General features: G+C 45.6%; 1 protein-coding gene across 1 annotated transcript in view; it reads left to right on the top strand.

Moving 5' to 3' along the window:
• The window catches only part of ADI1 (acireductone dioxygenase 1), a 58231-nt gene extending 43306 nt beyond the window's left edge, over positions 1-14925 (top strand). Inside the window, exons 2-4 of the mRNA XM_077488731.1 lie at positions 11622-11741; positions 13498-13677; positions 14702-14925. Coding sequence (XP_077344857.1) covers positions 11622-11741; positions 13498-13677; positions 14702-14821 — 420 coding nt within the window. The 3' untranslated portion in view covers positions 14822-14925. The remainder of the gene's footprint in view (positions 1-11621; positions 11742-13497; positions 13678-14701) is intronic.
• The last annotated feature ends 2028 nt before the right edge of the window (positions 14926-16953 follow it).

Genomic DNA, 16953 nt, shown 5'->3' with positions numbered 1-16953 from the left:
AGAGCTCCACGCTGGGTCGGCCATGACGAAACCTCAGCTCCAGAGGTGGTCGGTGAGCTTTTATGCTCCGGGGGAAAAACACATGACTGGGCTACTGATGTCTTCGTCACAGTGTGCCGAGGCCAGCAGCCACCCTGTACTGATCAGTGAGTGGGTCTGTAATGGAATGTCTCCCAGCTCTTCAGGATTGCTAAGTACAGCTCTCCCTGCCTCGGTGGGGCTAAGCAGCTAGGCATTCACTGGGAGGTCGATTCGGGGGTCCCTCACCTCCCTCTCTTCTCTCCCTGTCCCCATCTTCCCTTCCCCCCCTCCCTGGGGGGTATGCTGCATGTGGCTGCTGAGCAGTGTGTGTGTGTGTGTGTGTGTGTGTGTGTGTGTGTGTGTGTGTGTGTGTGTGCGCGTGTGCCTATACAGGGGCTCTCACCTGGGATGGGGGGCTGTGCTGCCTAGCAGTGTCCTGGGTCCTGTGTTTTCATGCCCTGGAAGGTGCCTATGAGGGTTTGCTGATGTCTTGCATAGCGCTGTCTTCTTCTTTCCCATCGTTTTTCTTTCCGTACCTCATGGAGCTGCTGGTGGCCATTTTAGGTGTGGGCGAGGGCAGCCTGCCTTCCTGGGCTTCAGCGGCCAATTTCTTAGTGATCTCCTATTCAGGACACTGGCGGACATTTTCTGGAAGCCTGGACCCGTTTTTCAGTGTTCTCTAGCAGCACCATGGCTCATGTACTCACAGCCATTTTTCTTTTGTTTTATGTCTTTGTACTGGATGCTGGGTGGCCATTTTATTGAAGCCTGAGCACATTTCAGAGCAGTTTGTCGCTAATTACAGCAGCTGCCACTGACACAGCTTTTGTTTCCTCTGCACCTGGGAGCCCACATTGACTACAGACACTATTTGTGGGACAGCGCAGAACTCCTCAGGGTGGTGAGTCTGGCGGGAAAGGGCCCCTCAGCCAGCAACAGCAAGGAGGGTGGGACTGTCACTGTCCTAAGTCCCCTTCGGGTAGCAGACAGGGTAGGGTCAGCATGGCTTCATAAACTGGTGTTTCTTCCCCCGAAATCCAGGCAATTGCAACCGGGTCACATGCAGACTGTGCAGTGCCCATGGACACCCTGACGGGGGTCCTCAATTCGTTTGTTGCCAAGATGGAGATGGTGCGTGGGAAGAAGGGTGCACTAAAGCGGCCCTGCCCCCTCCCCCTCCTCTGGGGAGAGCTCTGACACAGACTCAGGTCTTGCTGAGGCTGCTGACCCCTGTTTTGTCTTGTCAGATGACGCTGACCAGGACTGTGAGGATCAGTACCCGTCCGGGTCCGGGCGTGACAAAGCGCTTGGAGCACTTATCACAGCTGTGCGTGATACCCTGAAGATTCAGGAGCCAGTGGATCCCTCTGCAGATGTACTGGTCCCTTTTGGGTCCCGCAAGCCAGCACGTTCACCTAAGGTGTTCCCGTATCTGACTTATTTTGACAAGTTCATTTACAAGGAATGGGGTCGCCCGGTTGAGGGGACTCCTGCATTCAAAGATCCCACAGACAGGAAGGCCAAGACTGTGGCTCATTCCTTGTTTATGGTTGTTGTGCGACCAGTACTGGCATCCGCACTTGTGTCGCAGACACTGACTCAGTGGGCAAAACCTTTGCACCGCAAATTGGGGAAGCAACAGGCTTCTCCTGTCTGCGTGGAACTAGCAGACCAACTAGTGCAGGGCCTTAAGTACATCTGTGACGCGGCCCTGGATACTCTCCCTCTGTTATCCAGAGCTTCAGTGTCAGCTGTGGTGCTGAGGCGCCCGATTTGGCTAAAATGCTGGTCTGCTGAGCAGGCATCCAAAAAAGCCCTGACGGATCTTCCCTGCCTTGGCGACGGGCTCTTTGGAGCCTCCTTGGACGACTTTATTAAAAATGCCATCGGTGGTAAGAGTACCCTACTCCCCCAGGCCAGGAAGGCGAAGGAGCCACGTAGGCAAGGGCCCTCTTTTTCCGCTCACAAACAGAGTCTTTTTCGTCTGCTCGGAGCTTCGACAAAGCGTCCCCATCCCGACAGGACGACCACGGACAGTCAAAAACGCCCCTGGAACCGCAACCGCCTACCAAGCCTGCGAATAAAAATGCTACCGCATGAAAGTTTGCCCCCACCCATGTCTCGGGTGGGGGGTCGCCTTCGGGAGTTTGCAGCCCGGTGATCCTCTAGGTTATCCGACCAATAAGTCTGCAATCTGATTTCCTCAGGCTACAAGATAGTTTCTCTCTTGGCCACCAAACAGATTCTTCCCCTCCAGCATACACGTATCCCCGGCTCACCGGGAGGCCCTCTTGGAGGCAGTAAGGGACCTGCGGGGTGGTTGTACCGATTCCGGAATCGGAACGCTTCCAGGGATTCTACTCAAATCTGTTTGTGGATCCCAAGAAGGAAGGGGTACATCCAATCTTGGACCTAAAAGCCCTCAATCACTGCCCTCTCCAGGGGGACTCGTCAGGGCTGCCCCATCTCCCCGCTGCTGTACGCCTTGGCTGTAGAGCCCCTGGCCATAGCCCTTAGGTCTCACCCAGACATTAGGGGTCTTCGCTGTGGTGATCTGCATGAGGTGATCAGCCTATATGCAGACGATATGCTGTTGTATTTAGCTGATGCTGGTCCCTCATTGCAGACAGCCCTGCGTCTCATTACGGCCTTTGGAGCCTTCTCTGGGCTCCAGATTAACTGGTCCAAATCTCAAATACTCCCGCTAGATTTGGGGCCCCCCACCGCTGAACAGGCAGCGCTCCCACTTGCTAGAACTGACTCCATTAAATATCTCGGTGTACACATCTCCAGGTCCCTTTCCGACTATCTCGTCCTTAATGTTGAACCCCTATTTGACGTTCTAAAATCCAAAACTCAAGTCTGGTCTCGTCTCCCCCTTGGAGTGATGGGCCGAATAAATTTGGTTAAGATGATTATCCTTCCCAATCTGCTTTATGTATTCTGGCAGGCACCGCTGTACCTCCCTCCCCGCCTATTTAAAGCTATGGAATCTATCCTTAACACATTTGTCTGGGGCTCGTCTCGACACAAGTTGTCGTGGCGGGTCTTAAAATGTCCGTCAACCCTGGGGGGAGCCGCCCTGCCCGATCTCCAACTCTATTACATAGCCTCTCAACTATCCCACTTTTTTCACTTCAATCAAACGGACAGAGCCCGCTATACCACCCTGGTGTGCTCACGGGCCCCAGGCCCTTTGTTTCACCCTTTCCAACTGCTGTTTAGTAGCTCCCGCCTTCCGCCCCTCCCTAACGACGGACACCTCCTCCTCTCCCATCATTGTAGAATCTGGCAGCTTACTATGCGCCTTGGACAGGCCCCCTCTCCTCACTCTCACACACCTCTGTGGAATAATCCCGAGCTACCAGAACTGGCCCTTGTCCCGGACCCCGGGCTATGGGTGCATAAGGGTGTTATTTATCTGTCACAGGTGGTCTCCCATGGGATGGTCAGATCCTTTCAGGCCCTCAAGGATACCTACGCCCTGCCCAACCACATGTTGTTTCGCTATCTCCAACTCCGACACGCGCTTCAAGCCCAGTTCACTGGGAGTATCCCAAGGGTTGAGACGCCAGCTGTGGTTGACCTGGTGCTGGGTGACGACCATCGGCAATTGATCTCGCAGCTGTACGCGTATCTGATATCTCCCACTGCCCTGAGCGTAGCCTATCAGGTGCGCTCTCGGTGGGAGGGTGATTTGGGTGCGGTATCGGACGCGGATTGGGATGAAGCCCTGGCGAATCACAGGCTCATGTCACCTAGGCTCCCGGACCGCCTCACCCACCTCTATATTCTGCACAGGTCCTATCTTACGCCTCAACGCATAGCTAAATACAGACCTGATTTAGACCCCAACTGTCCCCACTGTGACTCCCCGACTGCATCCTTTTACCACCTATTGTGGGCCTGCCCGATTATACAGGGATACTGGGCGCAGGTGGTCCGATTTCTTCACGACCGCATGGGCTCCCCGGTGTCCCTGTCCCCCCGACAGTGTATACTGGGGCTCCTCTCTTTACCCGACAGTGAGAAATACCTCAACATTTTTTTTACAGGAGACCTTGTTTTTGGCTAGGATGCAGATTGCTAGGACATGGTTGAGAGGGCGTCCCCCCACGCTACAGCAATGGATTAGGGCGATCAATGACACGCTTCCCCTCAAGAAGCTGTTGTATGCTCATAGGGGTTGTCCCCATAAATACAACAAAATATGGGATAGATGGTTGGAGAATGCCTCTACCTGCAATGACGTGACTTAGCTGACCTCTGTGCTGTATGTCTTTGTGTCTTTTCAAGGGACTATTCCCCACACTGTATACCCTTTAGGTTCCTCTGCGGATCTCTGTATCACACATTTTTTGTTGCAAAACATTTTCGTATATTTACTGTACCTGTCTGTAAAATGCACAAGTTTGTTTGCGTAGTGCCTGTTGCATTGCGTTTTCGTGACTATATCCTGTTCATAATGCTCAATAAAATTGTCTTTTGGACCAAAAAAAAAAAAAAGCCCTCAATCACTTTGTAAAACCCAGCGTCTGGAGTACTAGGTTTGCTGCTGGACTCCAGGGAAGCGAGAGTGTTTTCTCCCTTCAGACAAACTGCAGACTCTCAGAGCCATGGTAAAACTGCTGATGAATAACAAGTGGTCATCGCTCCACTTTTGCATGCGAGTACTGTGACTCATGGTGGCCTCCTTTCAGGCAGTACCTTATGCCCAGTTCCACACCAGTGTCCTGCAGAAGGAGATTTTGACAAAATGGGACAAATCTCCGTTGTCCCTTGATCGACAGATCCAGGTGAGCCAGTCAGTCAGACTCGCTGATCTAGTGGTTGAGGTCCCCGGTGATTCAGTCCGGAAAATCGTTCCTTCCCCTGAAGTGGACAGTGATCACAACGGACACCAGTCTATCTGGCTGGGGTGGAGTGATGGGGGTTCAGTCAGCTCAGGGACTCTGGTCGATGGAAGTATCCAAGTTGCTGATCAATCTGCTCGAATTGAGAGTGATCAGGCTGTGCCTCTCCACATGGTCGATGCGACTGCAAGGGCTTCCGATCAGGATCCAGTCAGATAACGCCACTGCTGTGGCATACGTCAATCACAGAGGAGGAACCAGAAGCTCAGCCGCTGCACGGGAGGTTGCTCACATACTTCAGTGGGCAGAGCGACACGTACCGGCCCTGTCGGCCATTTACATCCCGGGAGTGGAGAACTGGCAGGCGGACTATCTGAGTCGACAGATGCTGGACCCAGGAGAATGGCCATTGCATCTGGATGCATTCAGGTTACTGTGCCTGAAGCGGGGCACACCAGAAGTGGATTGGCTGGCCTCCCGTCTCAATCGGAAGGTGCCAAAGTTCGTGTCCAGGACAAGAGATCCGTGGGCAGACTTTTCAGATGCGCTGGTGGCTCAGTGGGATCAGTACCAACTGATCTAAGCCTTTCCTCCACTGAAACTACCACCACGCCTGCTTTGCACAGTGGAAGCTGAGGGGATCCCAGTGATTCTGGTGGCCCCAGATTGGCCTCAGCATCCTTGGTACGCAGACCTGGTGACTGCCATTGTGAGAGGACCTTCTGTCTCAAGGTCCGATTCTCCATCCTGCTTTACCATCGCTGGCTTTAACGGCATGGCTATTGAGAGCCAAGTGTTGAGGAAACGGGGTCTGTCGGACTCGGTGATCCCAACTAGGTTGAGAGCACAAAAATCTTCTCTGAAGATATACCATCGTACCTGGAAGGCCTACATCTCCATGTGTGAGGAGAAAGGATGGCATCCGCGCTACTTTTCTATATCCAGGATCCTGCTGTTCCTTCAGCAAGGAGTAGACCAGAAAATGGTGTTAAGCACCATTAAGGGGCAAATTGCAGCCTTGGCTGTCTTTTTTTTTTTTTTTTTTTTTTTTTTTTTTTTTTTTCAGCGACCCCCCCCCCCTGGCGTCTCACTCCTTGGTGAGTACCTTCGTTCAGGAGGTACGACATGTAGTCCCTCCGGTGCGTCCACCATTACCCCCTTGGGATTTGGACCTGGTGTTGTCGGCACTTCAAAATCCGCTGTTTGAAAAAATCAGGGAGATCCCCTTGTTGACTCTTTCTCAGAAAGTGGTCTTTCTAGTGGCCATCACATCGGCCAGGAGGATTTCGGAACTGGCGGCCTTGTCCTGCAAGTCGCCCTATCTGGTTATCCACAAGGATAAATTGGTGTTGCGTCCGCAACTGTCTTTTCTACTGAAAGTGGTCTTTGCTTTTCATATCAATGAGGACATTGTATTACCATCTATGTCCTAAGCTGAATCACCCTAAGGAGGTGGCCCTTCATGCTCTGGACGTGGTTCGAGCTCTGAAGGTGTATTTGTCTGCCACAGCTCCCTTTCGGAAGTCAGACTCCCTGTTTGTTTCGGTGGCTGGTACAAAGAAAGGCATGGCGGTCTTGATGGCCACCATTTCTAGGTGGGTCAGACAGATTGTAGTACAAGCCTACTCCTTTAAGGGGCAGGTGCCTCCCTTTTCTGGCCACGGCCTACTCCACAAGGGCAATCGGAACGTCTTGGGCCTTCTGACACCAAGTGTCTGTCGCTCAGGTGTGTAAGGCGGTGACCTGGTCGTCTGTCCACGCGTTTACCAAGTTCTACAAGGTAGACGTCAGAGCATCGGCTGATGCCTATATTGGCCACAAAGTTTTGCAGGTGGCCATATAGTTGCACTTGAATATGAAATATATATGTATTTCCTTATTATTTTTTTTTTCCCCCTGGTTTTTCGATTAAAAACACAGTACTGCGCTGTTGCATTACTTCTGCAGTTTTTGGTGCGGTAGTCACTCCTGTTGAGAGTACCCTGGTTTTTGTGCTGGTTTTTCCACTTGCCATGGTGGATGAAGTTGCTATGCGGTTTTCCCACCCCTCGTTTGGCACTGCTTGGGGAATTCCCAATGGCTAAGAGAGGAGCTGTGTCGGTCGGTGAATATAAGAGAAAATAGGATTTTTTTGTACTCACCGTAAAATCCTTTTCTCTATAATTCACCGACCCACAGCACCCGCCCCTCCTTTTTTCTCTTTACGTTATTTATACTGCTTGTTGACATACTGAGGGTTGTTGCCCAAGGGACTGCCCCCTGGGCGGAACTAAGAGTTCTGAGTGTTGTGTTACAACTAATGGCTAGTATCTCCTAGTAATAGGGCAAACAACCCAATGGCTAAGAGCGGAGCTGTGTCGGTCGGTGAATTACAGAGAAAAGGATTTTACGGTGAGTGCAAAAAATCCTATTTTTGCATACAAGTCTCCCAAAAAGAAACAAAATACAGTATGCTGCTGACTTTTAACCACTTTACCAGGCCTTTTCTGGAACTTTGTTTACAAGTTTAAATCAGTATTTTTCGCTAGAAAATTACTTGGAACTCCCAAACATTGTGTATTATTTATTTTTTTTTTTTTTTTTAGCCAAGACCCTAGAGAATAAAATGACGATCGTTACAATATTTTATGTCACACTGTATTTGCGCAGCAGTCTTTCAAATGCAAATTTTTGGGGAAAAAATATAATTTTTTTAATTAAAAGAAAACAAAAAAAAGTTAGCCCATTCTTTGTATATTGTGAAAGATGTTACGCAGAGTAAATAGATAATTAGTGACAAACTAAGGTACTTTAAAATTTCCATAGGCAACGCTTTTTTTTTTTTTTTTGTTTACACATATTACTGATTTAGAGTTACAGAGGAGGTCTTGTACTAGAATTATTGCTCTCACTCTAACGATCCCAGCAATACCTCACCTGTGATTTACATGTGATTCCACCGTTTTACATATGTGGACGTGACTTGCATATGCGTTCGCTTCTGTACGCAAGCACGGAGGGGCAGGGCGCTTTAAATTCAATTTTGTTTCTTATTTATTTTACTCTTTATTTTACACTGTCCTTTTTCTTTTCTTTTTTTGGGGATCACTTTTATTCCTATTACTGGAGAATCTGTGTCCTCAGTCCCTTTCTCTGTATCAAAGGGGAGATGTTAGGGGTTCTAACCAAAGACCACCGACATGGCTGATTAAAAAAAAAAAATTGCAAAAAGTATAAAAAAAAGAAAATAAAGTTGTAAAAAGATTCTGAAAAAACATATAATTGTCAAAAAACTGCTGACGCTCCCCCCCCCCCCCCCAAAAAAAAAAAAAATTAAAATATGTACAAACTAAATTGAAAAAAAAAAACACAAAAAAAACTGGCACTATCTACTGCTCCGACACCAACCTCCGCCCTAGGGACACTGTCCACTGTCTCATACACCCCCCCCCCCCCCCACCTCCCCAGAAGCTCTGTGTGTAAAAAAAAATGTAATTGGGGGATATCGAAAAAAAAAAACAAAATTGTAAAAAATAATAGATAAATTTAGATAACTGTTGACACCGTCCGCTGCCCTACTGACGCTGTCCAAATCCAACCCCCCCCCCCCCAAAAAAAATAATAATTGTGGGGAAAAAAATACAAAAACAAAATTGTAAGAAAAAATGTAAAAATCCTTACACTGTCCATTGCTCTGACACCGTCCATCATTGCCCTACTAACACCACCCACTGGTCGACAATTATTTTTTTTCGAAAAAAAAACATACTAAAAAATGAAATTGTAAAACAATATTAAAATGAAATTAAACTACTGACAACGTCCACTGCCCTACTGACACAATCCTGAACATAATACCCACCACTGTAAACTCTGCACTCCTCACCTGCACATTCTACCCACCACCATACACTCTACTCCTCATCTGCACATACTACCCATCCTATACACTCCATACCCTTCTTCTTCAACATACTACCCACCTCCATACACACCACACTCCTCCCATACACTCTGCACTCCTCTCCTGCACATACTACCCACCGCTATACACTCTGCACTGTACATTTCCTATTTAACATTCCTGCATTCTGCACTACGTAAGTAATCCCGGACTATTAAACCACACCCATTTAGCCATCCCTAACACTTAGCGCAATTTAGGCCACGCCCATTCTAGCTGCGGCCATAGCCGTACTTAACCTCAAAGTAATTTGGAATTTAATCATATAAAAATTTAGAAAATAAATCCTCTGTAACCCTAACCTGGTAACCATAAAAAAATTTAAAGCGTCGCCTATGGAGATTTTTAAGTACCAAAGTTTGTCGCCATTCCACGAGTGCAATTATAAAGCGTGACATGTTTGGTATCTATTTACTTGGCGTAACATAATCTTTCATGTTATATAAAAAAAGTGGGCTAACTATACTTTTTCATGAATAAAAATAAAATAAAAAAAAAAGCGTCCCTTTTCCCAAAAAATTGCATTTAAACACCGCTGCACAAATACCGTGTGACATAAAATATTGCAACAATATTTTATTCTCTGCAAAGAAAACGCATACGGAAGTCGCGCCCGCGTATGTAAATGGTGTTCAAATCACACATGTGAGGTATCGCCGCGATCGTCAGAGCGAGAGCAATAATTATAGCACTAGACCTCCTCTGTAACGCTAACCTGGTAACCGTAAAAAAAAATTTAAAGCGTCGCCTATTGAGATTTTTTAGGTACCGTACTTTGTCGTCAATCCACAAGTGCGCGCAATTATAAAGTGTGACATGTTTGGTATCTATTTACTCGGCGTAACATTATCTTTCACATTACGCAAAAAAGTGTCCCTTTTCCCAAAAAGTTGCGTTTAAAACACCGCTGCGCAAATACCGTGTGACATAAAATATTGCAACAATCGTTGTTTTATTCTCTAGAGTCTCTGCTAAAAAAATATATATAATGTTTGGGGGCTCCAAGTAATTTTCTAGCAAAAAATATGGATTTTAACTTGTAAACACCAAATTCCAAAAATAGGCTTAGTCATGAAAGGGGGATATATATATATAATAATATTATTTTTCAATGAATAAAAGGCTTTCTGTGAAATTACGAGGTGGCGTTTTATGCCGCGTACACACGACCGGACTTTGAGGGACTAGGTCCGACGGACTTTCGGCGGAGTTCAGACGGACTTTCCGAATGAACGGACTTGGCCACACACAATCACACCAAAGTCCGACGGATTCGAACGTGATGACGTACGACCGGACTAGAATAAGGAAGTTCATAGCCAGTAGCCATAGCTGCCCTAGCGTAGTTTTTTGTCCGTTGGACCAGCATACACACGAGCGGATTTCTCGGTCCGGCGGAGTTCCGGTGGAAAAATTTAAAACATGTTCTATTTCTAAAGTCTGCCGGATTTTTGGCAAGCAAAGGTCCGGTGGAGCCCACACACAATCGAAATGTCAGAAGGACTCGTTCCGTCGGACCTTTTGCTGTCAAAAGGTCTGGTCGTGTGTACGCGGCGTTAGAGCTCATCTTCCAGCCTCTCCCCCTGGGAAAATCAGAGAATAGCATTTATTATTAAAAAATATAAGGCTGTTTCAAGACGCTATGCAAGCAACATTTGTTAGATAAGACAGTGCACGTATAAGTTTTTAAGTGTGTAGTTAGCTTCTTGCCTTTGAACTTGGTGATTAAATAAGTAAAAAGGAGTGACTTTGAAGGACTGTTCAAATGAAGAGGAGTGCTGAATAAAGTAAGTATTTGACCTTACTCTCTAGACCAGCTTTTCTCAATCTTTTTAAATTGCAGGCTCTCCTGATATAATGTACAGGTCTCAGTAAACCAGTGCCAATAATGACTTCAGCCACAGCTCAGGACACATTATCGTGATGGTCACTGAGAAGAATGCCCCTTAATTGTTGGCCAAGGGGAAAAATATAACCCCTTAAAGAGGAAGTAAACCCTGATGGGTTTACTTCCTCTTTTTTTCCCTGCAAAGGTAAAGCATAATGGACTACTATGCATCGCATAGTAGCTCATTATGTGTCACTTACCTGACACAGGAGCCAGCGAAGTCGCCGCTGATCCCTGTAGTCCGCCGCATCCATCTTGCTGGTGGCGTCTCGCAGCTCCGACCAATGACAGCGGCGAAGCCGCGATGACGTCACTCCCGCGCATGCGCACGGGAGTCGACAAATTAGGCAAATCCATTCTTGGCTTTGCCGCATTTAGTGCGTCTGCGCGCCGCTGTCCATTTTTGGGCAAATATCTCCTAAACCATATAGGTTTAGGAGATATTGCTTGGACCTACAGGTAAGCCTTAATCTAGGCTTACCTGTAGGTCAAAGTGGTTTGAAGGGGTTTACTTCCTCTTTAAAGATAGCTGAAAAGATCATTGGTGTCCATGGTAACTTACCAGAGAGTCAAAACTTCTTCAGTGCTTCTAGAAACCTCTTGAGTTCCACAGAACCCTGGTTGAGGAAGGGTGTTGTAGACAAAACAAGAAGTGTGGCAGAGGAGTACTGCAAGATGAAACTTTAAAGATATCTGGAGTTCAGCTTAAAAAAAAAAACAACAAAAATTTAATCTGATTAGTTTTCTGTGTGTAATGTGTATGGAAACCATGAAACTGACTGTAGGCTATGGCAACATTTGAAATCTGCATTAGATATTTTTCCAATAATATTTGCCAATATGAATGTATCCAAATCTCCTGCTCTGTTCCTCTGAGATCAATACATATGTCTCTGTATTTTTTTCCCCCCACCAGTTGGATGCCGATAATTATGAGAGTGATCCAGAGCTGGCCAAGATCCGCAAAGACAATAATTACACATTCATGGATATAATCACCATACATAAAGACACACTGCCCAATTATGAGCAGAAGGTGAGCAGCTGGATCTGGGATTTGTGTATAATGTATTTTTCAGTATTTTATACTTTGTGCTTCCCAAGGAGTGAGATATATAATGATGCTGGTAGACTTCCCTCTAGGTGGTACGTGGCAGGGCTTGTAATATAAATGACAGAATGGATGGAGTTCTTATACTCTGTTTCCTAGTTAAAAGCAAACTTGTCCTTTGGCCATGTAGACAAAGCAATGGTTTTGCTTTAATTAATCCCTGTCAAACATACTTCCCTTTCCTTTGCTCACCACTGCTCCATTTTGCCCATTGAAGCAAAGAAAATGGTACCCCTGGGTATGAAGTTGTGTGTGTAACTCGCTCCCATTCCTCTCATGTGACTATGCAGGTGATTGGTCCAGCGCTGTCACAATGCTTTAGGGCAGGGATATGCAATTAGTGGACCTCCAGCTGTTGCAGAACCACAAGTCCCATGAGGCATAGCAAGACTCTGACAGCCACAAGCTTGACAACCAGAGGCAGAGGCATGATGGGACTTGTAGTTTTGCAACAGCTGGAGGTCCGCTAATTTCATATCCCTGCTTTAAGGAGATAGCCCAGTTATTTGTAAACACTGACCCAGGAGCTGAACATGGCTTTCTTTTTTTTCTTGTTCCCAGGTGTTGAACTGGAGTTGGTAGTGAAGAATGGTAGTGTCCAACCGGTAGCAATTTTTACACAACGTAGAGTCTGGATTGGATGGTGGCTTTCTTGGAGGGTCAGTTTCGTTAGAAAAAAAGTTGCTTTACAGACCCAGAGAGCATGTAAAAGGGGCTGTAAAGACATTCATGTAGCAAGCTTTTCAGAGACCCCACAAGATAAAGCTGCTATAGTATGGGTAGGTGATACATGTGGCAAAAATGATTGCTGCTAAGGATTGTAGCTGGCACGTAGGCCAAAGGCTTTGACAGTGGCCCCTAGCCATTTAAAGTTTGGGATTCACTGGTATTCATCTAGAAAAACAAATCTAATGTTCAGTGATATTGAGACCAGTGATATAAATAAATGCAATGATGTCTTCAGGTCATTCCCTTATGCTATGTTATTCCCCTTTTTGTAAAAGAACATTGGTTAGGTGCTAGAAAATCATGAACGTCACCATTCCCAAGCTTCGGGAAAGTGTCCTCCACTGTGGGCATGTTGAGTGCTAGCTGCTGGATTCTGTTCCAGCTCTGTGCAGCCACTCTATAATAGATGGAGGGTGGTGATGTCCCTCCCTTTTAAAAAGTCTTTATTAAGAAAAACCATGCACATTGAAATCTCCACCTAGGAGACCTGCCCTTGGCCACCCCATTTGGCTAAAAGCTTAACTCCACATTTAATGGCTTTTTAAATAGTTTGCTTGGGCCAAGCTGGCCCAGACAGCAACAGAAACGGGGTCAATTGCATTGACTCTAGAATTGAGTGGCATGTTGCATAATTTACCAGAAACTGGGTAAATCAAAAATTGTGCCAGATGAGTTTCCTTTTAACTGAAAATGTTAGAACTAGAATATCCTATTCAGTAAAATAAGTGAAGGGGAATTCTCATTCAAAGTGACCAGTTCACCCCGATTGGACATCTGTGGCTTTCAGATCTATTCAGTCTGTGTCAGGCCAGTGGCAATTATACCATATCCACTGAATCCATTGTGGACCACAATGCTGTATTTACTTTTATCTCTGAGGTTTCAAATTTCCAGGTAATGCAAATCCTGAAATAATCAAATGTTGACACCATCTGAATCAATCTTTTTCTAGTTGAAGATATTTTATGAAGAACACTTGCACTTGGATGATGAGATCCGCTACATCCTGGAGGGAAGTGGTTACTTTGATGTGAGAGACAAGCAGGATCGATGGATCAGAATAGCCATGCAGAAAGGGGACCTGATTACCCTTCCGGCCGGTATCTACCACCGATTTACACTGGATGAAAATGTGGGTAGAGTTGTCACTTTTATGTAATAATTATAGTAAAACTGAAGGCAAAACTTTTCCCATTTTACATAGAATAAGGAAGGGTTATTACCTGTCAGGTTTCTTTGCCATCTGCGTCCCATCTGGGAGATAGACCTACAAAAGACTATAATTTTATTTTTATTTTTTTGATTGGTCTTTAACCCCCACTGCCTGGAATGCTATTACTAAAACATGCATTGTTTTTCCGATAAAGACCCATATTTCCACTGCAGAGGGCTCATCCCAACCTTCAGATGGTTTGGACACTGGCAAACAATAATTGTAAGCCGTCCCCTGTATAACTTCTCTACCTGTTATGCCTCAGTTTTTTTTTTTTGCTACTGTCCTAGTAGGTTGGACCATTTTACTCAGGACCCCTCAGAACCTAACATCTGCAGGGGTTTAGCATTGGCTCCTGTCACCAGCGCACAAGGCTATACAGCTTAAACCCTTGTCAAAAAGGTATACTCCCTGTGTGCTGAGGGATCCTTTGTCAGCAGTCCGGGAGAAACCACTCTCAGGATGATCTCCCCTTCTATCATTAGTTCTCAGATTTCTGCTCTATTGCTAAGGGGCTGGACTCTAGGCAACACATCCGGATTGTCTCTGGACCAGGTGGTCCCTGTTGCTGGGGTGCTTCCTCAGCCAGGCCTTCAGCCTTGCTCCCCAGAAAAAGATGGTTCCCACCTTGATTCAGGTTCCTGGGGTGGACTTCATTGGACATCACCTAGCTGTTGCAATGTCTTTGCCTCTGGGCGTTTTCTGAACAGTGCTACCCTCCTAATTGTCCCAATACGACAGATTTGTGAAGCTTCCCAGACATGCCTATACCCTGTCTTATAAAATGTGGCTGGGTGTAATGCAGTGCCATGATGGATATACACTTAGTACTGGTATTCCTATGTTTTTAGTAGGGGAAGCAGAGCTTTTATCTGAATGTTATGTAACGTTTGTTTGCCAATTCTAGTACCTTTTTAATTGCAATTTTTTTTCCTCCATATAGAACTACGTCAAAGCTATGAGACTGTTTATTGGAGACCCTGTCTGGACCCCGTTTAACCGTCCTGCTGATGATTTGGAGGCTCGAACAAAATATCTTCAGTTGCTGGAACTAAAAGCATAGAGAAATATGGCCTTATTAGGTTTTACTTTGTAATACTTTGATCATTTATTACACAAAATGTGCTATCTGTATGTAATTAATTAAATCTTGTATATTGAACACTACTTCCTTTTTATATGTTTTCTGAAAAGGAATTCAGCTTTTATTCAAAATTCGACACCTGAAGGGTTCTCTCCCCCTACCTGCATTTACTGCACACCGCCTTCCCCAGTGGCTGGTTTTAGGATTGTAAGATCCAGCTTAGCTGAAGGCTCTCTTCTGGTAGGACTAGATAAGCTGCAATATCATGTCCTATTACATTAGTAAAATGTCATCATAAAGGGACTTTTTAGGTGCAAGAATGATTTCAGGAATGGACACTCAAAAAGATAACTACTGTGTCATATACATCTAATACACGCTCATAAGTATGTAACATAGTTACATAGGTGAGGTTGAAAATGGACACAAGTCCAAACTATGTGTGTGATGTCATTATTACATTGTATATCCCTGTATGTTGCGGTCGTTCAGGTGCTTATCTAATAGTTTTTTAAACTATCAATGCTCCCTGCTGAGACCACTGCCTGTGGAAGGGAATTCCACATCCTTGCCGCTCATACAGTAAAGAACCCTCTCCGTAGTTTAAGGTTAAACCTCTTTTCTAATTTTAATGAGTGGCCACGTGTCTTGTTAACTCCCCTTCCGTGAAAACGTTTTATCCCTATTGTGGGGTCACCAGTATGGTATTTGTAGATTGAAATCATATCCCCTCTTAAGCGTCTCTTCTCCAGAGAAAATAAGTTCAGTGCTTGCAACCTTTCCTCATAACTAATATCCTCCAGACCCTTTATTAGCGTTGTTGCCCTTCTTTGTACTCGCCCCATTTCCAGTACATCCTTCCTGAGGACTGGTGCCTAGAACTGGACAGCATACTCTAGGTGCGGCCGGACCAGAGTCTTGTAGAACGGGACAATTATGGTTTTATCTCTGGAATCCCCTTTTTAATGCATGCCAATATTCTGTTTGCTTTGCTAGCAGCAGCTTGGCATTACATGCCATTGCTGAGCCTATCATCTACTAGCACCCCCAGATCCTTTTCTATCCCAGATTACCCCAGAGGTTCTCCACCACCAGTGTATAGATTGCATTCATATTTTTGCCACCCAAATGCATTATTTTACATTTTTATACATTAAACCTCATTTGCACCAACCCCATTAATTTGCTCAGATCTTTTTTTTACGGTTTCCACATCCTGCGGAGAAGTTATTGCCCTGCTTAGCTTAGTATCATCTGCAAATACAGAGATTTTACAGTTTACCCCATCCTCTAGGTCGTTTATGAACAAATTAAATAGGATTGGTCTCAGCACAGAACCCTGGGGGACCCCACTACCCACCCCTGACCATTCCGAGTACTCCACATTTATCACTACCCTCTGAACTCACCCTTGTAGCCAGTTTTCAATCCATGTAGTCACCACCCTATGGTCCATGCCAACAGACCTTATTTTGTACAGTAAAGGTTTATGGGCAACTGTGTCAAATACTTTTGCAAAATCCAGATACACCACATCTACGGGGCTTCCTTTATCTAGATGGCAACTCGCCTCATAGAAGATTAATAGATTTGTTTTGACAAGTATGATTCTTCATGAATCCATGCTGACTACTGCTAATGATACAATTCACATTGCTAAAATCTTGTATATAGTCCCTCATCATCACCTCCAAGAGCTTGCATAATATTTATGTTAGGCTAACTGGTCTGTAATTCCCAGGGATGTATTTTGGGCCCTTTTTAAATATTGGTACCATTCCAGTCAGTAGACTGTCAGTAAAAATTAGGAACACTGGTCTGACAATTACTTCACTGAGTTCCCTAAGTACCCTCGGATGCAAGCCATCTGGTCCTGGTGATTTATTAATGTTAAGTTTCCCAAGTCTAATTTTAATTCTGTCCTCTGTTAACCATGGAGGGGCTTCTTGTGATGTGTCATGAGGATAAACACGGCAGTTTTGGTTACTGACCCCCCTCGATTCCCTCGTGAAGACTGAAAAGAAGAATACATTTCATCGATACCTTTGCAATCTATGCATTCTTTGGTAACCAGATATCCTTCCTCATTCTTTGTGGCCAATATGGTCGGT

Source organism: Lithobates pipiens, unplaced genomic scaffold, assembly GCF_037356315.1.
Source record: "Lithobates pipiens isolate NorthernLeopardFrog02 unplaced genomic scaffold, aLitPip1_a1.2 Scaffold_18, whole genome shotgun sequence".
Taxonomy (NCBI): Eukaryota; Metazoa; Chordata; class Amphibia; order Anura; family Ranidae; genus Lithobates; species Lithobates pipiens.
This window is presented reverse-complemented; position numbering and strand designations above follow the sequence as displayed.